This window comes from Papio anubis, chromosome 18 (assembly GCF_008728515.1).
Source record: "Papio anubis isolate 15944 chromosome 18, Panubis1.0, whole genome shotgun sequence".
NCBI classification, from domain to species: Eukaryota; Metazoa; Chordata; class Mammalia; order Primates; family Cercopithecidae; genus Papio; species Papio anubis.
Genome location: NC_044993.1, coordinates 14612830 through 14636867, shown reverse-complemented (window position 1 = coordinate 14636867; position 24038 = coordinate 14612830). Strand labels below are relative to the sequence as shown.

General features: G+C 44.4%; 1 protein-coding gene across 2 annotated transcripts in view; it reads right to left on the bottom strand.

The window, feature by feature from the left end:
- Positions 1-22489, bottom strand: part of CFDP1 (craniofacial development protein 1) — a 150234-nt gene extending 127745 nt beyond the window's left edge. The window contains exons 1-2 of one of the 2 annotated variants that reach the window (XM_017953572.3): positions 22242-22489; positions 1105-1222 (exon numbers count right to left, since the gene is read on the bottom strand). In XM_017953572.3, coding sequence (XP_017809061.1) covers positions 1105-1222; positions 22242-22305 — 182 coding nt within the window. In that variant the 5' untranslated portion in view covers positions 22306-22489. The remainder of the gene's footprint in view (positions 1-1104; positions 1223-22241) is intronic. The other variant, XM_003917190.3, reaches the window with a different exon arrangement.
- Positions 22490-24038: the final 1549 nt, after the last annotated feature.

The following is a 24038-nucleotide window of genomic DNA, read 5'->3' as shown; positions in this document are numbered from 1 at the left end:
GAGCTGCAGTGAGCTGAGATCCGCCACTGCACTCCAGCCTGCTACAGAGCTTGTGACCTCGGCCTCAAAAAAAAAAAAAAAAAAAAAAAAAAAAAAAAAAATTCAAGAACAAAAAAACTGGGCCCAAGACTTATAAGAGTACATTGCTTCTTAGACTATTTTGACTTTAGGCGAATCCATCTAATATCTACAATTCTTTTTTCCTTTTCATAAATGATAATCTGCTTTTTGCTTCAATGCCCAGGAAGATAGAAACACCCAAGTGAGGTAAAAGACTTCTATGGAAGATGCCCTTATCTAAGTTAAATAGCCTGTCAGAATTTTCATAATTTTCATGGGAACATAAGCCCATATCAGGCCTATGTGAGGCAATTTGCTAAATCTGTATTTTTTTAATTTAATTGCATATATAACCTTAGATCAAACAATTCCACTTCTAAATGTTTCATTTACAGATATATTTATACATGTATACATTATATACATTTATGTATTTATGTATACTTTGTATACATGTATAAAAAGAATATTCACTGCAGTCTTGTTTGTTGTAGTAAAGACTAGATACAATCTAAACATCCCTCAATACAGGAAAGCCTAAATAAAGTAAGGCCTATTCATATACTGTAATACTATGTAAAAGAGGAGATACTGCCATGGTACCATCTCTGAGATGTGAAATAAAGAGAAATGAAAATGAGAAAATGAGTATGCTACTATTTATATTTTTTTCTTAAAAAAAAGGAAGAAAGAAAATATAGACATATATGCTTTTACATGCACAGACTATCTCTGGTAGCATAGTTCTTCAGAGGCAAAGCAACAAGGGCTAGGAAGAGGGTAAACATCTTTTTAGGGACTGAATTTTCTGTTTTAACCATATATACATATTACCTATAAACATGTTTTTTACATTAAAGCTCAAAATGTTTAAAGCTTTCCAGAGACCAAGAAGTTAATCCTAAAATAACAGCAAATGTTTCCCTCAAAGAGAAAAGGATTAGAAACTCTGGCTTCATTAAATCTATCACCAGATAAATCTTAGCAATCAGGATGGTTGTGACAATAGCCCCTAACTTCTAAGGGCCTTGAGGGCAGCATCACCTGGCTGGAATGCTCTGGGCCTTTCTTTTTTTCCCTTGGGTTTTCTGTGTCTGCTCTTCACCATCCACTTCATCTTCCTTCACTAATTCATTTACATCATCTTCACTATACTCTCCACCTGAAATCACATTAACAGGGTGATCAGACAGGAATAAAGGTTTTCACATCAAGATGAGACACTTTCATCAATACAAGCTTTCACACCAAGACATTTTCATTAAGAAAAAGTGAATTTTCCCCTATTCTTCCATTCGTCACCTAACGAAAACATCATTTCCTTGGGGAAGTCTTCTCTGCCCCTGAAGACTACCCTATGTTCTTCTATCCTAGGCTTGCATGGCAGTCTCTATTTCCGCTCCATAACTTATCCCACTTATATTTAATGTTGGTAATTTCTGCTGTGCTTTATATACTCCAAGAGGACATAAACCCTGTTCAACTTGACTTTTAAGTATTTGCTGAATGAATGAGTGAATGAACAGAAATTCCAATTCTACTAACATGTTTCTCAAAGAAGATGCACTACCTCATCTTGGGTATCTTTCAAATCTAATTTTAAAAACACTTTGTCTTCTCAATAAAAGAGGTTTAAAAGAAAACCTAAAGACTTCCAGTTAAACATAGCAGAAAGAACAAAAACACCCATGTCCCATCTTCAGACACTGACATTCAAGGGTCCCCAACAAAAGAGTGTCGCTTGGATATCTGACCACATGCTGTGGTACCAGGCAATAAACCAACCCTGCCCACACAGAGATTCCACTACCTTTTTCCTCTTTTACTTCATATAAACTTTCATTTGAAGTGTACACACCAAAAAGCACACAAATCTAATATGTAGTTCAATGGAATGACACACAGTGAACACGCTTGCATAACCAGGGCCCCAGCTTGAGGAACTGAACATTATCAGCATCCCAGAAGGCCCCTTGTGCTCCCTTCCAGTCACTAACCACTAATCTACCCTTAAAGGGAACCAATATCCTGACTTCGAACGTCACAGGTTAGTTTTGCCAGCTTTTCAACTTTCAACAGGAGCCTGCAGTGTGTACTCTTCTGTGTCTGGCTTCTTTTATTCAACATTTTGTTTGTGAAAGTCATCCACATTGTGGCAATGTAGCTGTAGTTTATTCATTCTCACTCCTAAAGAGTAAATAGTATTTCATTGTATGACTATATCACCATCTGTTTATTCATTCTCCTGTTGATGCACAACTAGGTTGTTTCCAGTTTGGAGTCATTACAAACAGTACTGTTTTGATACTCCTGTACATCCAATCAGCTTTATTTATTTATTTATTGAGACGCAGTCTCGCTCTGTCACCCAGGCTGGAGTGCAGTGGCGCGACCTCAGCTCACTGCAACCTCTGCCTCCCAGGTTCAAGTGATTCTCCTGCCTTGGCCTCCTGAGCAGCTGAGATAACAGGAGTGCACCACCATATACAGCTGATTTTTATATTTTTAGTAGAGATGGGGTTTTACCATGTTGGCCAGGCTGGTCTGGAACTCCCAACCTCAGGTGATCCGCCCGCCTTGGCCTCCCAAAGTGCTGGGATTACAGACATGAGCCACCACACATGTCCTACAATCAACTTTTAAATACTTCACTCATAACGTACCAAGGACCACCAAACACTTGAGAAAAGCCTCCAATATGAAAGGCAAGATTCAAGATAAACAGAAAGGAATTCAGAGGAAACAAAATTAGTGCAGAAAGAGGGGGTGGGGAGGGGGACAGACTAAAAACTTAAGGAAAAAGGCTTTGTAATTACTATCCTTAAAGAGATAAGAGAAACTGTGGTATCCATGGAATAAAAATAAGACTTTTAAAATAATTAAGAAAAACAACAAACAAAAAAGCTCGTGAAAACTAAAGCAATGATAAAAGAAATTAAAAAAAAAAAAAAAAAAAAAGACCAGTGGCTCACGCCTATAATCTCAGCCTTTTGGTAGGCCAAGGCAGGTGGTTAACCTGAGCCCAGGAGTTCAAGACCAGCCTGGCCAACTATGAAACCCTCTCTCTACAAAAAAATACAAAAATTAGCTGGGCTTGGTGGTACACACCTCTAGTCTAAGCTACTCAGGAGGCTGAGGTACAAAGATCACTTGAGCCTGGGAGGTCAAGGCTGGAGTGAGCCAAGATCACACCACTGCACTTCAGCCTGGGTAATAAAGCAAGATCCTGTCTCAAAAACATAAATACATAAATTCAAATTTTTTTAAAGGCAATCAGAAGGAGCCAGCTGTGTGAAAATCTGGAGAATGAGCATTTGAGGCTGAGGTGGAAACAATCAATATCCAAAATGGAATTCTGTTTGATATCCCAAACACCAAGGACTAAGTGACAGTGTTTCATGAAGAAAGCAGTGAGTTCCTAGTTAAGACAGCAGTCTGAACACACAAATGTTAATTTTACTTCCTCCTGAACCTCAAGTAAAATCATCAGCACAAGGCCGGGCACAGTGGCTCATACCTGTAATCCCAGCACTTTGGGAACCCAAGGAGAGCGGATCACTTGAGGCCAGGAGTTCAACACCAGCCTGGACAACATGCTGAAATTCCATCTCTACCAAAAATACAAAAAATTGGCCAGGCATGGTGGCGTGTTCCCGTAATCCCAGCAACTCAGGAGGCTGAGGCAGGAGAATTGCTTGAACCCAGGAGGCAGAGTGTGCAGTCAGCCAAGATGGCACCACTGCACTCCAGCCTGGGCGACAGAGTGAGATTCTGTCTCAAAAAAAAAAAAAAATTAAGCAGCACAAAAGGACTTTTGAAACATGTAAACCTACAATGCTGGAAAGAAATGGTAAGGAGACAACAGCAACACATCTCCGGAACCTGGAGAGTAAGCAGCAATTGCTTACAGACTTAGGGAAAGAAAAAGCCTAAGTTGATATGCAACGCAAAATCCTCAAAAGGCACTGGGACCAGAGGTAAAGGTGAGTTCCCCCAAATCAGGGGAAAGCTGTAAGAGAGGCAGTTGGCTCTCCACAGGTCTAAGCCATGGGCAACTAGTTCTACCACAGCACCCACCCCTAGCCCCCACCCCCAAGCAAAATCTGAAGGTTGTATCCTGGAGGAGTGTGGATGAGGGAATGCCAAGCATAGTTGGAGGACATATAGGTACTTTAAGGAAATCAGGAATATTAAGTGACCAACATAAATACTAAGGCTAAATACTAAGATTCCCAGCACTACTACCCTTTCCTTACATAGCTAGTTTTGCTTGCTACTCATATTTTGAAACTGTATTTAGGTAGGTGGTAAATCTAGAAAGAAAAGCAAGGCAGCTGGGCGCGGTGGCTCATGCCTGTAATCCCAGCACTTTGGGAGGCCGAGGCAGGCGGATCACGAAGTCAGGAGATCGAGACCATCCTGGCTAACATGATGAAACCCTGTCTCTACTAAGAAATACAAAAAATTAGCCGGGCATGGTGGCGGACATCTGTAGTCCTAGCTACTTGGGTGGCTGAGGCAGGAGAATGGCATGAACCTGGGAAGCGGAGCTTGTAGTGAGCCGAGATCGCACCACTGCACTCCAGCCTGGGCGACAGAGTAGACCCCATCTCAAAAAAAAAAAGAAAAGAAAAGCAAGGCACATGTCAATGTCAATAGTACAAATATTCTAGTTATTAAACTGGGTGGTAGGTACATAAGTATCATTTGATTAGTATTCTTTAAACTGTACATGTGATACTCTGCCATATATATATACACATATATATATACACACACACATATATATATATATTTCACATTTTTATAAATATAAGAAAAGCTCAGAGCTGGGCAAGGTGGCTCATGCCTGTAATCCCAGCACTTTGTGGGGCCAAGATAGGTGGATTTCTTGAGCTCCGGAGTTGGAGACCAGCCAGGGCAACATGGTGAAACCCTGTCTCCACAAAAAATACAAAAATTCAAAAATTAGCCAGGCCTGCTGAACTGTGCCTGTAGTTCCAGCTACCTGGAAGGCTGAAGTGGAAGGACTGATTAAGCCCGGGAGGCTGAGGTAGCAGTGAGCCATGTTTTCATCACTGTACTCCAGCCTGGGTGACAAAATGAAACCCTGTCTCAAAAAATAAATAAATAAATAAATAAAAATAAAGAAAAAACTCAGGGCCAGGCACAGTGGCTCATGCCTGTAATTCCAACACTCTGGGAGGCTGAGGTGGAAGGACTGCTTGGGCCCAGCAGTTTGAGACCAGGCTGGGCAACAAAGTGAGACCCTATAACTACAAAAAATTTTTACACATTAGCCAGGCACGGTGGGCATGCCTATGGTCCCCACTACTTGGGAGGCTGAGGGGAGGATCACTTGAACCCAGGAGGTCAAGGCTGAAGTGAGCCATCAACATGCTACTGCATTCCAGCCTGGGTCACAGAATGAGACCCTGTCTCAAAAACAAAAACAAAAACAAAAACCACCCCAAAATACAAAGAAACACAAATGTATTTACCTTTTTATCCAGCAGTCCCACTTTTATCCCAGAATATATAATAGGTTATTCACTCAGCACTGTTTGTAATAGCAAAAAATTAGAAACAGCTCAAGTTGTCTCACAGTAAGTGACTGGCTGAAAAGACTATGGTCCATCTAAAGAATGGAATACCACAGTCATTACAATGCAATGTGTAGATTTTCTATGTATTTACCTCCAAGATATACTCTTAAGTTAAAGAGAAAAAAAAGGAGAGGCAAAGCAAAAGAACAATGTATGAAATATGTCAGCTTTGGATGAGGAAAAAGGAAGAATTAAGAATATGCTTATATTTGTTTGTATACGGAAAAAGCGACACTAGAAGGATAAACAAGAAACTAATGAAAACAGCTCCTTATAAGGGTCAGGATAAAACAGAGTAGAAGCAAGAGTTCACTATGTTTATCTCTCTACAGAACTTTGAAAATCCCTTAAATTCAAAAGTTTGAATAAATAAACATAACTGTATACTAAAATAACATAACCACATAAACAAAAGATTCCCAGGACTTTAAAAACAGTATTCTGACTATACATCTTCATCAAGATGCATTCCAAAGACAAAAAAAAGTTCTACTCTGTGTAGTAACATCAATGTTGGTATTTTGAAACTATTTCCTTTATATCATAGGTTAAAGTAAGTAATCAATCATGTTAGGAATCTAGATCTTCAGAATAAGAGAAATGACACAATTATAAAATCAAAGAACTAGGCCGGGAGTGGTGGCTCACATCTGTAATCCCAGCACTTCGGGAGGCTGAGGTGGGTGGATCACGTGAGGTCAGGAGTTCTAGACCAGCCTGGCCAACATGGCAAAACCCCATCTCTACTAAAAATACAAAAATTACCAGCCGGTCACAGTGGCTCACGCCTGTAATCCCAGTACTTTGGGAGGCCTAGGCAGGCGGGTCACAAGGTCAGGAGTTCGAGACCAGCCTGGTCAGTAAGGTGAAACCCCATCTCTACTAAAAATACAAAAAAAAAAAAAAATTAGTTGGGCGTGGTGGTGTGCCTGTAATCCCAGCTACTTGGAAGGCTGAGGTAGGAGAATCGCTTGAACCTAGGAGATGGAGGTGGCGGCAAGCTGAGATCACGCCATTGCACTCTAGCCTGGGCAACAAGGCTAGACTCCATCTCAACAAGGCGAAACTCCATCTCAAAAAAAAAAAATTACCAGGCATGGTGGTGCACACCTGTAATCCCAGCTACTCAGGAGGCTGAGGCAAGAGAACTGCTTGAACTCGCGAGACAGAGGTTGCAGTAGGTCAAGATCACACCACTGCACTCCAACCTGGGCAACAGAGCAAGACTCCAGCTCAAAAATAAATAAAATTAAATAAGTGAAAACGCAGATGTTAAATTAAAGGCCGGGCATGGTGGTTCATGCCTGTAATCCCAGCACTTTGGGAGGCCAAGGCTGGCAGATCGTCTGAAGTCAGGAATTCAAGACCAGCCTGGCCAACATGGTGAAACCCCATCTCTACTAAAAATACACAATTAGTTGGGTGTGGTGATGCATGCTTGTAATTCCAGCTACTTCGGGGGGCTGAGGCAGGAGAATCACTTGAACCTGGGAGACAGAGGTTGCAATGAGCTGAGACGCATCATTGCACTCCAGCCTGGACAACAAGAGTGAAACTCCATCTCAAAAAAAAAAAAAAAAAAAAAAGAATTAAAAATATCAATATGAACTCGAACCTTTTTAAGATAAATATTTCCTAGTTTTGTCCACTAGACAAACGGCATACAAACTACATCATTCTGGTAACATCGAGCATCTCTAAAGTTCAAAGTTGAGACCATTTACCACAAGAAGGCTCCCTGAGGAAAAAAACTCATTTCAGGTCTGAGGCAAAGAAAGCACAAGGTAAAACCAGACATTTTTCTGTGCCAGAAAGCCAGGAAGCTATTTAAAAATAATAGATCAAGGCCAGGTGCAGCGGCTCATGCCTGTAATCCCACAACTGTAGGAGGCCAAGGTGGCTGAGTATGGGGCGGGGGAATGCTTGAGCCCATGAGTTCGAAACCAGGCTGGGCAAAAGAGGAAGAGCCTGTTTCTACAGAGATTTTTTAAAAATTAGCCAGGCATAGTGGCACACACCTGTAGTTCCCATCTACTGGGGAGCCTGAGGCAGGAGGATCACTTGAGCCCAGGAACTGAAGGCTACAGTAAGCAAGACGCTGACTCATAAAAAATAAATAATAATGAAAAAAATCAAATTAAAAGGACACAGGATCCAGCTTGAAAGAGCTCCTACTGGCCAAAGCAGTGAAGACTTGAACATTAAAACAGGTAATTGTTAGAAAATGAAAACACACTGAATCAATAAAAATCTGTGAGCCCCTCATGATATTAAAAGACAGAAAAAAAAAATTGTACCATTTTAGACTGCTATTAAAAATTACTACCTATTTTGAAAATTGTAATTAAGGGAAAAGAATTAAACATTTATACTGTTCCAATTGATAAAGGAAAGCTACACTTTACAGAAAAATGTCAACTAATAAATACAGAAGAACACAGAATTAGAAAAACACTTCTCAAACTCTAATGACAGTAGTAGTTCAGGCAAGGGTTATCAAGTGATGTCAAAAAGCAATTTAAGAAGCTGGGTATGCCAGAGGCGTGTGAACCAGAGCAACTCTATCCTGAATAGCGACTGGATAAAATGAGGTTGAAACCTGCTGGGATGCATTCCCAGGAGGTTAAGGTATTCTAAGTCACAGGGTAAGCTAGAAGGTTGGCACAAGATATGGGTCATAAAGACCTTGCTGATATAACAGCCTGCTGTAAAGAAGCCAGCTAAAACCCACCAAAACCAGCGCCATGACAGCTTACAAATGCCATGGCAATGTCAGGAAGTTACTCTAAATGGTCTGAAAAGGGGAGGCATGAATAATCCATCCCTTGTTTAGCATATAATCAAGAAATAACCATAAAAATGGACAACCAGCAGCCCTTGGGTCTGCTCTGTCTATGGAGTAGATATTCTTTATTCCTCTACTTTCTTAATAAACTTGTTTACTTTTCCGTATGGATTTCCCTTGAATTCTTTCTTGTTCAAGATCTAAGAACCCTCTCTTGGGGTCTGGATCTGGACCCCCTTTCAGGTTAACAGGTAGTCTCAGCTGCCTGAGAGGCTCTCTTTTTTTTTTTTTTTTTTTTTTTTTTGAGACGGAGTCTCGCTCTGCTGCCCAGGCTGGAGTGCAGTGGCCGGATCTCAGCTCACTGCAAGCTCCGCCTCCCGGGTTCACGCCATTCTCCTGTCTCAGCCTCCCGAGTAGTTGGGACTACAGGCGCCCGCCGCCGCGCCCGGCTAGTTTTTTGTATTTTTAGTAGAGACGGGGTTTCACCGTGTTAGCCAGGATGGTCTCGATCTCCTGACCTCGTGATCCGCCCGTCTCGGCCTCCCAAAGTGCTGGGATTACAGGCTTGAGCCACCGCGCCCGGCCGAGGCTCTCTTGAGCTCAGGAATTTGAGTCCAGACTGAACAACACAGTGAGACCTCCAACTCAACAACAACAAAAAAAATTAAAAAGCAATTTAAGTTTTAACCATTAAGTATACTGTCACATGGAATACTTTCCAGTTCTAAAAGTTCCAAAGGAAAAAACAAGTATACAACATAGGGATCAGACAGACTGTCATCACCCTGATTTAGTAGTCACCACTATAGTTATCAACCTGATAGTATGTCTTCTGACGCTATTCAAACATCAGACATCCATCGATAATGCATTCTAGCCAAAATATTTCATTGGAACCCATCGAGCATTTAGATCTAACTTCTGATTTATAGAGAACTAAAGGAACAAAGGAACAACTAAAACAACACCATGAGAGAATAACTAGACAAATCCAAGAGGTGAGATATGCTGCAGGACGTATGGCTTGATCTCCTCAGCAATCTATGTCACTATAGACAGGGGAGTGTGCTAGATTAAAAGAGACTCAAGGATGGAACAACTGGATAATATGTGTAGTCTTGAACTCAACTGTGATTTGAACACACAAGCTATAACCATTTTGGAAAATTTGAGTATGATCTGTATGTAAGATAAAACATTTACTAAAATAAATGGGTAGAGACTGTCCACTGAAAAGAGCAGGTTGAAAAGTGATGTGAGTAAACACAATTGCAGGCTGAGGAAAAAATACAAATATCTATACCTAGGTGTACAAAAAAAATCAGAGTGAGTATTCGCTAAGGGATTGACACTGATGGTCTCTAGGTAGTTCAACTGTAATTATTTTTATATTTAACTGCATTTTCTAATTTTGTACAAAGCTCTGCACTAGTTTTGAAAACCTTTGCCTGTTTTCATCATAAAAACAGGCAAATGTTGTAGACAGTTCAGACAAGTAGATGCACAAGGCTCTGGATCTTAAACATGTAAAAAGATGCTTAATCTCATTAATAATGAGACAGCCATGTGGGAGGGGGTCTCCAGAGAGTCCCCAGCCAGCCAGCAGACTGGGAGGAATGCACCCTGGGGTGGAGCCACAGAGGTTCCTGCTCTTTGTAGCGGGAAGGAGCCTGGCCCCTCTTCTTCCTGTGTGGAACCTGGGATTCAAAGCTGTGAGGCAGGAAGTGCAGCAGCAGGAATTCTAGCCTCACAGAGTCCGTTTCCCCTTTTTTCCCTTGTCACCCAATAAAACCCTGTTTTACTCACGCTTCAAATTATCTGCGAGCCTAAATTATCGTGGCTGTGAGACAAGGACTCCATCTTTAGCTAAACTATGGAAAAGTCTTGCAACAATAAGAGATAAGCAAATTTTAAATTATACACACAAAACCCCCCAAAAACTCAAGATCAAATTCCATGCAGTTACTATCAGGGGAAAAAAGACAGTAAGAAGGAGAATAACATCCCTGCAGACAATGTAGGCACAAAAGGAACAAATCTTGTCCAAAGACTCAGCACTTCCAATCACCTTTTTAGTGCCCCAAACGTAAATATGAGCCAAACAAGCTAAGAATCACTATAAATCTGAGAAAGCCTCTTACATAATAAAACCCTAAACAAGCATACAGGGTGAATAAAAAATCACCCTAGAAGAAACAACGACTATATTTCCTCATGTTACGAGGCTTGCATTATCTGATACTAAAACCACACAAGGAAATTACCAAAAAACTACAATCAATATCCCTCATAAACATAGATGCAAAAATCCTCAGCAAAATACAGCTGTCCCTCCATATTTCTGGGGAATTGGTTCCAAGATCTCCCCCACCCCAAACCAAAACCCACAGATGTTCAAGTCCCTGATATAAAATGATGTCATATTTACATATAATCTAGCATACTTTAATTCATCTCTAGATTACTTACAACACCTAATATAACGTAAGTGCTATATGAATAGCTGTTCTACTGTATTGTTTAGGAAATAATGACAAGGAAAAGTCTGTACACATTCAGTACAGATATAACCACCCATTTTTTTCCCAACTATTTTCTTTTTTTTTTTTTTTTTTTTTTTTTTTTTTTGAGACGGAGTCTCACTGTGTCTCCCAGGCTGGAGTGCAGTGGCGCGATCTCGGCTCACTGCAAGCTCCGCCCCCCGGGTTCACGCCATTCTCCCGCCTCAGCCTCCCAAGTAGCTGGGACTACAGGCGCCCGCTACCGCGCCCGGCTAGTTTTTTGTATTTTTAGTAGAGACGGGGTTTCACCATGTTAGCCAGGATAGTCTCGATCTCCTGACCTTGTGATCCACCCGCCTCGGCCTCCCAAAGTGCTGGGATTACAGGCTTGAGCCACCGCGCCCGGCCTTTTTTTTTTTTTTTTGAGACGGAGTTTTGCTCTTTTTGCCCAGGCTGGAGTGCAATGGTGCGATCTCAGGTCACTGCAACCTCTGCCTTCCAGGTTCAAGCAATTCTCCTGCCTCAGCCTCCCAAGCAGTTGGGATTACAGGCGCTTGCCACTATGCCCAGCTAATTTTTTGTATTTTTAGTAGAGACGGGGTTTCACCATGTTGGCCAGGATGGTTTCGATCTCTTGACCTCGTGATCCACTCACCTCGGCCTCCCAAAGTGCTGGGATTACAGGCGCGAGCCACCGCGCCCGGCCTCTTTTTTTTTTTTTTTTTTGAGGCCGAGTCTTGCTCTGTTGCCCAAGCTGGAGTGCAGTGGAACGATCTTGGCTCACTATGATCCTCCCTGGTTCGAGTGATTCTCCTGCCTCAGTCTCAACAATAGCTGAGACTACAGGTATGCACCACCACTCCCAGCTAATTTTTGTATTTTTGGTAGAGACGGGATTTCGCCATGTTGGTGAGACTAGTCTTGAACTCCTGGCCTCAAGTGATCCACCCACCTCAGCCTCCCAAAGTGCTGGAATTACAGGTCTGAGCCACCACACCCAGGCTCTTAGACAGTATTAAAACTGTGAATAAAAAAAAAAACATGTTTTCGGAGCTTAAGGCAGGAGGATCGCTCGAGGCCAGGAGTTCAAGGCTTCGCTGAGCTGTGATCTTGCCACTGCACTCCAGCCTGGGTGACAGAGCAAAACCCTGTTTCTTTTAAAAACAAACAAATCCAGGTTTTTCTTATACCTGTAATCCCAGCACTTTGGGAGGCTAAGGCAGGAAGATGGCTCAAAGCCAGATGTTTGAGACCAGCCTGGGCAACATGGTAAGAGACCTCGTCTCTACAAAAAATAAAAAATTAGATGGGTACGATGGTGTGCATCTGTAGTCCAAGGTACTCGGGAGGCTGAGGTGGGAGGATCACTTGAGCCCAGGAGTTTTAGGCTGCAGTGAACTGTGATTGCACCACTGCACTCCAGTCTGAGTAATCAAGCGATTCTCGTGCCTCAGCCCAGTAGCTGGGACTAATTTTTGTATTTTTGGTAGAGACTGGGTTTCACCATGTTGGCCAGGTTTGTCTTTAACTCCTGGCTTCAAATGATCCACACTCCTTGGCCTCCCAAAGTGCTGGGATTATGGGGGTGAGCAACTGCAGCCAGCTTTTTTCCAAATATTTTCTACCTGCAGTTGGTTGAATCCATGGTTGTGGAAACCACAGATACAGAAGGCTGACTACATTAGCAAACCAAATCTAGCTATGTATAAATATATCCTAACCAAGTGAGCTGTCTCCCAGAAATAAGTCTGTCAGAAATTTGAAAATCAATCATTGTAATCCACCATATTAACAGACAAAAAAAAGGAAAACCACACGTAATTAAATCAATAGATGGAGAAAAAGCATCTGACAAAATTCACCTCTCTGAAAACTGGGAACCGAGGGGAACTTATTTAACATGATAAGGAATCCTGAGGGACAATATATGCAGACTGCCAAGGTTAACATTCCAGCTCAGTTACTATCTAACTGGATGAATTCCAGCAATTTGCTTAGACTTTGTGCCTCAGTTTTTTCATCAGTAAAATGCAGAGCACAACTGGCACATACCACATAGTGTTAGGTGACTGAGTTAGTAATAAGTTACTCAATGCTAAAGTGCTTAAATGGCAGGCAGGCAGACACACATGGCATCTATGAAAAACCTATAGCTAACACCACATGCAGTGGTAAAACACTGATTTCTTTTCCCCCTTAATATTGGGAAAAAGGCAAAGATGGCCGGGCGCGGTGGCTCAAGCCTGTAATCCCAGCACTTTGGGAGGCCGAGACGGGCGGATCACGAGGTCAGGAGATCGAGACCATCCTGGCTAACAGGGTGAAACCCCGTCTCTATTAAGAAATACAAAAAACTAGCCGGGCGAGGTGGCGGGCGCCTGTAGTCCCAGCTACTCGGGAGGCTGAGGCCGGAGAATGGCGTGAACCCGGGAGGCGGAGCTTGCAGTGAGCTGAGATCCGGCCACTGCACTCCAGCCTGGGCGACAGAGCGAGACTCCGTCTCAAAAAAAAAAAAAAAAAAAAAAAAAAAAAAAAAAAAAAAAGGCAAAGATGTCTCCTCTCGCAACTCTTATTCAACATCATACTGGAAGTATAAAATATAACAAGGCAAGCAAAATAAACATAAAAGGCAAACATATTGGAAAGGAAGAAATAAAACTGTTTCTATTCACATTTGACATCACTGTGTGGAAAATCCCACAGAACCTACAAAAACCTCCAGAACTGGTAAATGAGTTTAGCACGGTTGTAGAATACAAGGTTAGTATGCAGAACCTGTATTGTATTTCCATATGCTAGTTACAAACAACTGGAAATAAAAACTTTTTAGACAAAAAAAAAAAAAAAAAAAAAAGATACAGACTGTATTCATAGTGTAAAATGTAAGATTGTTAAACTGTCAGTTCTTCCCTAAATGGTCTACAGATTCAATGGAATTCCAAACAAAATCCAAGTAGGATACTTTTTGGAGAGATGAACAAAGTGATTCTACAATGTATACGGTGGCCAGGCGCGGTGGCACATGCCTGCAATCCCAGCTACTCAGGAGGCTGAGGCAGGAGAATCGCTTGAACTCAGGAGGCCGAGGTTGCAGTGAGCCAAGATCATGCCATTGCACTCCAGCCTGGGCAACAAGAGCAAAATTCCATCTCAAAAAATAAATTTAAAAGTAAAACTATGGCCGGGCGCGGTGGCTCAAGCCTGTAATCCCAGCACTTTGGGAGGCCGAGACGGGCGGATCACGAGGTCAGGAGATCGAGACCATCCTGGCTAACACAGTGAAACCCCGTCTCTACTAAAAATACAAAAAAAACTAGCCGGGCGAGGTGGCGGGCGCCTGTAGTCCCAGCTACTCAGGAGGCTGAGGCAGGAGAATGGCATAAACCTGGGAGACAGAGCTTTCAGTGAGCTGAGATCCGGCCACTGTACTCCAGCCCGGGTGACAGAGCGAGACTCCGTCTCAAAAAAAAAAGTAAAACTATATAACTTTTACATAGGAAAATACAGTTAGGCAAAAAAGACTTCTTAGATATGATTCCAAAAGCACAATCCATAATAGAAAAATTTGACAAACTGGATTTTATCAAAGTTTAAAAATTTTGCTCTGCAGGCCAGGCATGGTGGCTCATGCCTGTAGTCCCAGCTACTACAGAGGCTGAGGCGGGAAAATTGCTTGAGCCCAGGGTTGCAGTGAGCTGAAACCATGCCACGGCACTCCAGCCTGGGCAACAGAGCAAGACTCTGTTTCAAAAAAACCAGTAACAAAAATTGCTCTGCAAACACTGTTAAGAGAATGAAAAGACAAGCACAGAAACAAAACACTGCAAAACAAATATCTGACAAAGCAGCCAGGCGTGGTGGCTCACACCTGTACTCCCAGCACTTTGGGAGGCCAAGGCGGTTGGATCACTTGAGGTTGGAAGTTTGAGACCAGCCTGACCAACATGGTAAAACCCCGTCTCTACTAAAAATACAAAAATTGGCCGGGCGGGGTGACTCAAGCCTGTAATCCCAGCATTTTGGGAGGCCGAGACGGGCGGATCACGAGGTCAGGAGATCGAGACCATCCTGGCTAACACAGTGAAACCCTGTCTCTACTAAAAAACACAAAAAACTAGCCTGGTGAGGTGGCGGGCGCCTATAGTCCCAGTTACTTGGGAGGCTGAGGCAGGATAATGGCATAAACCTGGGAGGCAGAGCTTGAGGTGAGCTGAGATCCGGTCACTGCACTCCAGCCTGGGCAACAGAGCGAGACTCCGTCTCATAAATAAATAAATAAATAAATAAAAATACAAAAATTAGCTGGGTGTGGTGGCAAGCACCTGTAATCCCAGCTATTCGGGAGGCTGAGACAGGAGAATCGCTTGAACCCGGGAGGTAGAGGATGTGGTGAGCCAAGATTATGCCACTGTACTCCAGCCTGGGGGACAGTGAGACTCTGTCTCAAAACAAAACAAATATCTGACAAAGGACTATATCCAGAATATGTAATTCCAAAACTGAAAACAACACAATGTTTTAAATGGACAAATAATTCAAAAGACACATCACCAAAGAAGATAAAATGATGGCAAATAGGCACGTGAAAAGAGAATCAACATCCTTAGGGAAATGCAAACTAAAGGAAAAATTAGCTAATTTTTTTCTTCTTTTTTTTTTTGAGACAGTGTCTCGCTCTCTTGCCCAGGCTGGAGTGCAGTGGCGCGATCTCGGCTCATTGCAACCTCCGCCTCCTGGGTTCAAGTGATTCTCCTTCCTCAGCCTCCCGAGTAGCTGGGACTACAGGCGCACACCACCACGCCCAGCTAATTCTTTGTATTTTTTAGTAGAGACGGGGTTTCAACATACTGGCCAGGCTGGTCTCAACTCCTGACCCTGTGATCCGCCCCCTCGGCCTCCCAAAGTGCTGGAATTACAGGCGTGAGCCACTGCGCCTGGCCCGAAATTAGCTAATATAAAAAAAAAAAAACAAAAACAAAACCTGACCACCCCAAGTGCTGTTGAGGATGAAGCACTTCGAGAGTTCGAGAGTTGCTACTCGAACTCTCAAACATGTTGCCAACAGTAATCACACCACAAAAATTTTAGCAGTTTCTTGTAAAGTTAAACATACACATACTACAAAACCCAGTAATCCCACTCCTAGATATTGACCCAAGTGAAATGAAAATCCATGTTCACAGAAAAAGCTGTGTGTAAATATTTACGAACAACTTTATTTGTAATCATAAAAAAAAAACAGGAAACAACCCAGTGTCCTTCAAATACAGAATAAACTGTGGTATATTCATATAATGGACTACCACACAACAGCAGAAGGAGCTAATTATTGACATGTGCAACAACACAGGTGAATCTCAAATGCATTAGGCTAAACGGAAGAAGCCAGACACAAAAAGCTACCTACTGTTATGGTTCCATTTAGATTATATTCTGAAAAAGGCAAAACTATAAAGAGGGCAAACAGACCAGCGGTTGCTAATGGCTGAGTCCGGGGGTGAGGGAGAGTTGTTTGACCACAAAGAGTAGCAGGGGGAATTTTTTTTTAGAGGGTTGGAGGCTTGAAACTGTTCATTTTGGTGGTGGTTACACAATTCTAGGTGTTTGACAAAAATCAGAGAACATTACATTGAAAACAGTACATTTTATTGTATGTAAGTTAAAAATTGTATGTGAAATGCTGATACTGCATTTCCAAAAGAAGAAAGAACATAATGCTATAAAAATATTCAAAGTTGGTTGGGCTTGGTGGCTCACACCTGTAATCCCAGCACTTTGGGAGGCTGAGGCAGGTGGATCACGAGGTCAGGAGATCGAGACCATCTTGACCAACAAGGTGAAGCCTCGTCTCTACTAAAATTTAAAAAAAAAAAAAAATTAGCCAGGTGTGGTGGCAAGCGCCTGTAATCCCAGCTACTCGAGAGGCTGAGGCAGGGGAATCGCTTGAACCCGGAAGGTGAAAGTTGCAGTGAGCCGAGATCGTGCCACTGCACTCCAGCCTGGGTGACGGAGCTATATTCCGTCTCAAAAATAAATATATAAAATAAAATAAGAGAGAAAAAGAAGGGCGGAGAGGGAGAGAGAGACAGAAAGAAAAAAAAGAAAAGGAAGGAAAGAAAAGAAAAGAAAAGAAAAAAGAAAAAGAGAGAGGAAAGAAAGGAAAAAGAAAAAAATTCTAGGAAAAAAGTTCTCAGAAGGCTCAGCAAAATGGCTGAAAACACTCATACCAAGATATATCATGGTGATATATTAGAAAATGGGAACAGGCCAGGCATAGAGGCTCACGCCTGTAATCCCAGTACTTTGGGAGGCCGAGGCAGGCGGATCGATCATCTGAGGTCAGGAGTTCGAGACCAGGCCGGCTAACGTGGTGAAACCCCATCACTACCACAAAAATACAAACATTAGCCAGGCGTAGTGGTATGCACTTGTAGTCCCTGCCACTCGGGAGGCTGAGGCAGGAGAGTCGCTTAAACCTGGGAGGTGCAGGTTGCAGGGAGCCTAGATGCTGCCACTGCACTCTAGCCTGGACAACAGAGCCAGGGTCCATCTCAAAAAAAAAAGAAAAAAGAAAATGGGAATAAAGAGAATATTCTACCAGCTTCCAGAGACAAACAGACTTTATACATTGAGCAGAAATCAGTAACAAAACATTTATTAACAGCAACTTGGGAATCTAGAAAGTAATGAAGCAACACCTTTAAAGTTCTGATGGAAAATTATTTCCAGCCTAGAATTCTACACTAAACAGACAATCAATCAAGCTTGAGGGGCATGGTTACTTTCAGACATTCAAGGTCTCAGAAAAATGTTCCTGACCAGGCATGGTGGCTCACGCCTGTAATCCCAGCACTTTGGGAGGCTAAGGAGGGCAGATCACTTGAGGTCAGGAGTTCAAGACCAGCCTGGTCAACATGGTGAAACCCTGTCTCTACTAAAAACACAAAAATTAGCCACGTGTGATGGCAGGCACCTGTATCCCGCTACTCGGGAGGCTAAGGCAAGAGAATTGCTCAAACCCGGGAGGTGGAGGTTGCAGTGAGCCGAGATCACGCTACCGCACTCCAGCCTGGGCAACAAGAGCAAGGCTCCATCTCTAAATAAATAAATAAATACACTGGAGCACTCATAGAAGGTAACCAAGACAAAGTGGAGGCCAGAAGGCAAAGACTGTTTCAAAAGATTAAAGTGAAAATCTAATGAATGTAAATATTTTGGGAGATGATTTAGACAATTCTAAAAGTTTAGAGTCAAATTAGTAGACTTTGACAAAAAGAGTCAAACTCTGTAAAATATTTTAAGAGACTTATTCTGAGCCAAATATGAGTAACCATGGCCCATTACGCAGCCCTCAAGAGGTCCTGAGAGCATGTGCCCAAGGTGGTCGGGGTGCAGCTTGGTTTTATATATTTTAGGGAGGCATGAGACATCAATCAAATACATTTGAGAAATACAGTGGTTTGGTCCATTAAGACGGAACAACTGGGGGTGGGAGTGCTTCCAAGCTATAGGTAAATTTAAACATTTTTTGTTGGCAACAAGTTGAGTTTCTCTAAACAGAAAAGAATATCTGGGTTAAGATGGAGGTTGTGGAGACCAGAGTTGCTGTTGTTGTTGTTATTGTTGTTTTCAAGACAGAGTTTCACTCTGTTGCCCAGGCTGGAGTGCAGTGGTGCAATCTCAGCTCACTGCAACCCCCATACCCCTGGTTCCAGCAATTCCCCTTCCCCTCCCGAGTAGCTGGGATTACAAGCCACTTCACCAGGCCTCGCTAATTTTTTTTTTTTTTTTTTTTGAGACGAGTCTCACTGTGTCTCCCAGGCTGGAGGCAGTGGCGCGATCTCCCTACCGTAAGCTCACCTGGAACCACGCTTATTCTCCCTTCGCCTCCCCAAGTAGCTGAGACTACAGGCTCTCACCACGCCTCCTGCTGCTTTTTGTATTTTAGTAGAGACGGGTTTCACCATGTTAGCCAGGGATAGTCTCAATCTCCTGACCTCGTGATCCACCCGCCTCGGCCTCCCAAAGTGCTGGGATTACAGGCTTGAGCCACCGCGCCCGGCCTAATTTTTTTATATCTTTAGTTGAGACGGGGTTTCACTATGTTTGCCAGACTGGTCTCGAACTCCTGACCTCAGGCAATCCACCCACCTCAGCCTCCTAAAGTGCTGGGATTAAAGGTGTGAGCCACCGCGCCAGGCCACTTTTATTTTTTAAATGGAGTCTCACTGTGTTACCCAGGCTGGAGCGCAGAAGCATGATCTTGGCTCACTGCAACCCCCACCTGTTGGGTTCAAGAGATTCTCGTGCCTCAGCCTCCCCAGTAGCTAGGATTACAGGTGCCCGTCACTACACCTGGCTAATTTTTATATTTTCAGTAGACACAGGGTTACACCACGTTGGCCAGGCTGGTCTTGAACTCCTGACCTCAAATGATCCACCAGCCTCTGCCTCCCTAAGTGATGGGATTATAGGCTCGAGGGCTTGGCTGAGAACAGAGTTTTATCATACAGATGAAGCTTTTAGCTGGCAGGCTTCAGAGAGAATAGGTTGCAAAATGTTTCTTATCAGTCTTAAAGTCTGTGTCTATGTTAATGTCGGAGATGTATAATGAGGCAGGTTCAGCCCCCACTTCCCATTACGGCCCAAAACAGCCTCACAGGTTAAATGTTAAGAGCCCTGGCTAAGGAGGAAGCCCATTCAGATGGTCGGGGGGCCTTAGAATTTTATTTTTGGTTTACAGCAGTAAGTACATAGACAGCTACGTAACAACAAAAAAAGGCAATTATTAGCACCAGAGAAAACAAGAAGTGCAGGAAAAGTAATCTGTATAACATACGGTTCAGCTGTAACAGGATGTTTATTCACACTATCATTAGGAAAAAAAACACTGGGCCTGGCCCGGTGGCTCACGCCTGTAATCCCAGCACTTAGGGAGGCCGAGGTGGGCGGATCACTTGAGGTCAGGAGTTTAAATCAAGCCTGGCCAACATGGTGAAACCCCGTCTCTACTAAAAATACAAAAAAATCAGTCGGGTGTGCTGGCGGGCGCCTGTATTCCCTGCTACTCGGGTGGCTGAGGCAGAAGAATGGCATGAACCCGGGAGGTAGAGCTTGCAGTGTGACGAGATCCCGCCACTGCACTCGGCCTGGGAGACAGAGAGAGACCCTTGTCTCAAAAAAAAAAAAAAAAAAAAAAAGAAATCAGTCCGGTGTCCTGGCGGGCACCTGTAAGCCCAGCTACTTAGGAAGCTGAAGCAGAACTGCTTGAACCGGCGAGGCGGAGGTTGCATTAAGCAGAGAGTGCGCCACTGCACTCACGCCTGAGCAACAAAGAGAGACACTGTCTCAAAAAAAAAACAACACTGCATACTGATCTAACCAAAATTGAACACAGGTACAATGGCAGATTAGGGAGCTGGGGAGGCCCCGAAGGTGGAAGTCTGTGGGTGTGTTGGGGGTGAGGGGAAAGAGGTCAGGAGGTAATAAAAATGATACCTACTATACATGGGTTAAATCAATAGACCACAATAGTACAACACCAAATTCACAAAGTGGAAAGAAGTTTCTCCTGAGGAATATTAAATTAAATAGGGATGAGGGGTGATGGGAAGGCATAGCTTTTTTTTTTTTTTTTTTGAGATAGAGTCTCGCTCTGTCATGTCACCCAGGCTGGAGTGCAGTGGCGTGATCTCGGCTCACTGCAACCTCCGCCCCCTGGGTTTAAGCGATTCTCCTGCCCCAGCCTCTTGAGAAGCTGGGACTACAGGTGCATGCCACCACGACATCCAGCTAATTTTTGTGTTTTTGGTACACACGGGGTTTTACCATGTTGTCCAGGACGGTCTCGATCTCTTGACCTCGTGATCCGCCTGCCTTGGCCTCCCAAGGTGTTGGGATTATAGGCGTGAGCCACCGCGCCAGGCATGGAATGGCTAGTTTTCAATGTGCCTTTTAGAAATATCACTAGCCGGGACGCGGTGGCTCAAGCCTGTAATCCCAACACTTTGGGGGGCCAAGGTGGGAGGATCACTTGAGCCCAGGAGTTCGAGACTAGCTGGGCAACATAGTAAGATGCCATTTCTACAAAAAAAAAAACTTTAAAAAATTAGCCGGGCGCGGTGGCTCACGCCTGTAATCCCAGCACTTTGGGAGGCCGAGGCGGGCGGATCACAAGGTCAGGAGATCGAGACCACGGTGAAACCCCGTCTCTACTAAAAATACAAAAAATTAGCCGGGCGCGGTGGCGGGCGCCTGTAGTCCCAGCTGCTTGGGAGGCTGAGGCAGGAGAAAGGCGTGAACCCGGGAGGCGGAGCTTGCAGTGAGCCGAGATCGCGCCGCTGCACTCCAGCCTGGGCGACCGAGCGAGACTCCGTCTCAAAAAAAAAAAAAAAATTAGCCGGGCGTGGCAGCCTGCACCTGTAGTCCCAGCTACTCCAGAGGCTGAGACGGGAGGATCGCTTGAGCCCAGGAGTTTGAGGTTGCAGTGAGCCAAGATCGTGTCACTGCACTGCAGCCTGGGCAAGAGCAAGACCCTATCTTTAAAAACTAAATAAAACAGAACATAACGAAATTAAACAAAGAGAATAGGGACGACTCCTGGGTTGGGTTTTGTTAGTCTGTTTGTTTCTGGTTTGTTTAGTCTTTCAACTGAGGATCTGAATGGGTGAAGATACTTTCAATGAGATGGGTATGTCTGGGAAAGACCAAGAAGGGGTAACAGGTAGGTTTCTTCAGTTAAGATTCATTGTCGCCCCGTTCGGGTTGAGATCCCTAAGGAAAGAAAGTTCTGAGAGAAGAGGATGGGTGGACGTCACAATAAGGCAAAAAGCATCACAAGGGGAACTTCCTATCAGAACTTTCTAACAATCAGGCGGAGAGCAGACAGCTCTATCTTGGACGGGGTGGTGGCCAGCAGCTCTCTCGGGCCAGGGCTGAAGAAAACCTCCAACGCTCGGACTGCCTCCCCGACTTCCGAAGCAGCGGTGTCGTTCGGGGCTGACCGACGAGCATCCCTAGGGACAGGGCCATGTTCAAGTGCCGGTTCCCGCGCTGCAAGAGGGGGCGGCGGCCGGAGCTGGCCCAGGGGGAGGGCGGCACGGAACCGCCACGCGCACACGCCTCGGGCCGGGGCGGCCGAGGATAAGGGGCCTGAGGGAGCGGACGCTCGAGAACGGGCGCCCCCGGGACCACCTGGGCCACGGGGCCGACGCCCGTGGGGGCAGAGCGCGCCTCATGTGAGGCGAGGGGCGGGGCAATCCGCTCCTCGCCTCAGGCGGAATCGCTCACCCGACGGCACGTAGTCCTCGTCCTCCTCCGACGTGGAGAAGTCTTCGGAGTCGAATTCCTCCATGTTGCTGCCGCTTGATGCCGGTCAAACTCGCAGGACCGCAGCAGCTGCCTCCAACGGCAAAGCTCTAGGGAGAGACCATAGAGCCCCGGCAGCGACGACGGCAGCTAGGGCGGCCCCGACAGCGCTTTGCACATGCGCAGAGAGTACTACGTGGTTTCCTTACGACACTTCCGGCCGATGCCTGCGGGCTGGAGTCCCGGAGCCCCTCACTGGGAGCCCGAACCCGCCCGGACGCGGTGCATGCTGGGACTTGTAGTCTTCGGCGCTGCCTCGCCGCCTTCATTTACTAACTCTGCTTAAATAAAATTACATATCTGTGGAAATACAGGTGACCTTCATTAATCATTAGTTCGTAATGTCAGATTCACTTACTTGCTAAAATGTATTTGTAACCCTAAAATCAATCATCACGGTACTTTCTGGGGTTCTTCCCGGGCATGAGCAGAGGGTGAAAATTTGGAGTTGGCGGAGGTACAGGTTCCCAGCTGAGGTTTGAACTAGGCAGAAGCCCCGCCTTCTAATTGCACCTCCCGTGCTGTAAACAAAGAGTCCTTTCTGCAATCTGTTTACTGACACTTTTTTTCCTGCTTTTTGTGGGTGCTTTTGCTGTTTAAAATGGCCCCCAAGCGTAGAGCTGAAGCTCTGGCCGGTGTTCCTAAGCAAAAGGAAGACAGTGACGTGCCTTACGGGAAAGTCCACGTGTTGGATAAGCTCCGATCAGGAATGAGTTACTGTGCTGTTGGCCATGAGCTCAATGTTAACGAGTCGACAATCCCGTACAACAAGAAAAAGGTAAAGGAAATTCACCGATCTGTCCGTGAGGCCGCTACGAATAGTGCTGAAGTGACCTACATCGTGCGTGATGAAGCTATGGAAAAGATAGAAAAGCAGCTAAATTTGTGGATTCATGAGATGTCGACGGATTAAAAACAAACAAACAAACAAACAAAAAAAAAACGTAGTGGACCGCACTGTTGTGAGGCTGAAAGCCAAAGTTATCTATGGTCACGTTACCCAGGGTCAGAGAAATGCTAAACCTTTCTCGGCGAGTGCTGGCTGGCTCGCGCGTTTCCAAACGGCGATAGGGGTAAACAACGTTAAACTTGCTGGTGAAGCGAGTTCTGCAGATCAGAAGGCTGCGGAAGAATTTTTAAAATACTTGCTAAGTGTTATACAGGAAAAGCGTTATGTGGAAGAGCAGGTTTTCAATGACGATGAGACTGGCTTATTTTACAAGGATGTTGGCAAACGAACCTACATAATGCAAACGGCCTCCAAAGCCCCTGGCTTTAAATCATGCCAAGATCATGCACCCTTGTTATTGTGCGCCAATGCCAAGGGCGACTTTAAGTGCAAACCCCTAATGGTGTACAGAACCCTAAATCCACAAGCGCTTAACGGGAATTACGGGAACCATCTGCTAGTCCACTGGAGTTGGAACAGAAAAGTGTGGATGATGTCCAATTGGTTCCACAGCTGCTTCATCCCAGAAGTTGAACACTATCTCCAGGGCAGAAACCTTGCCTTCAACGTTTTGTTTGTTTGTTTGTTTTTTAACGGAGTTTCGCTCTGTCATCCAGGCTGGAGTGCAGTGGCGCGATCTCGGGTCACTGCAAGCTCCGCCTCCCGGGTTCACACCATTCTCCTGCCTCAGCCTCCCGAGTAGCTGGAACTACAGGCGCCCGCCAACTCGCCCGGCTAATTTTTTGTATTTTCAGTAGAGACGGGGTTTC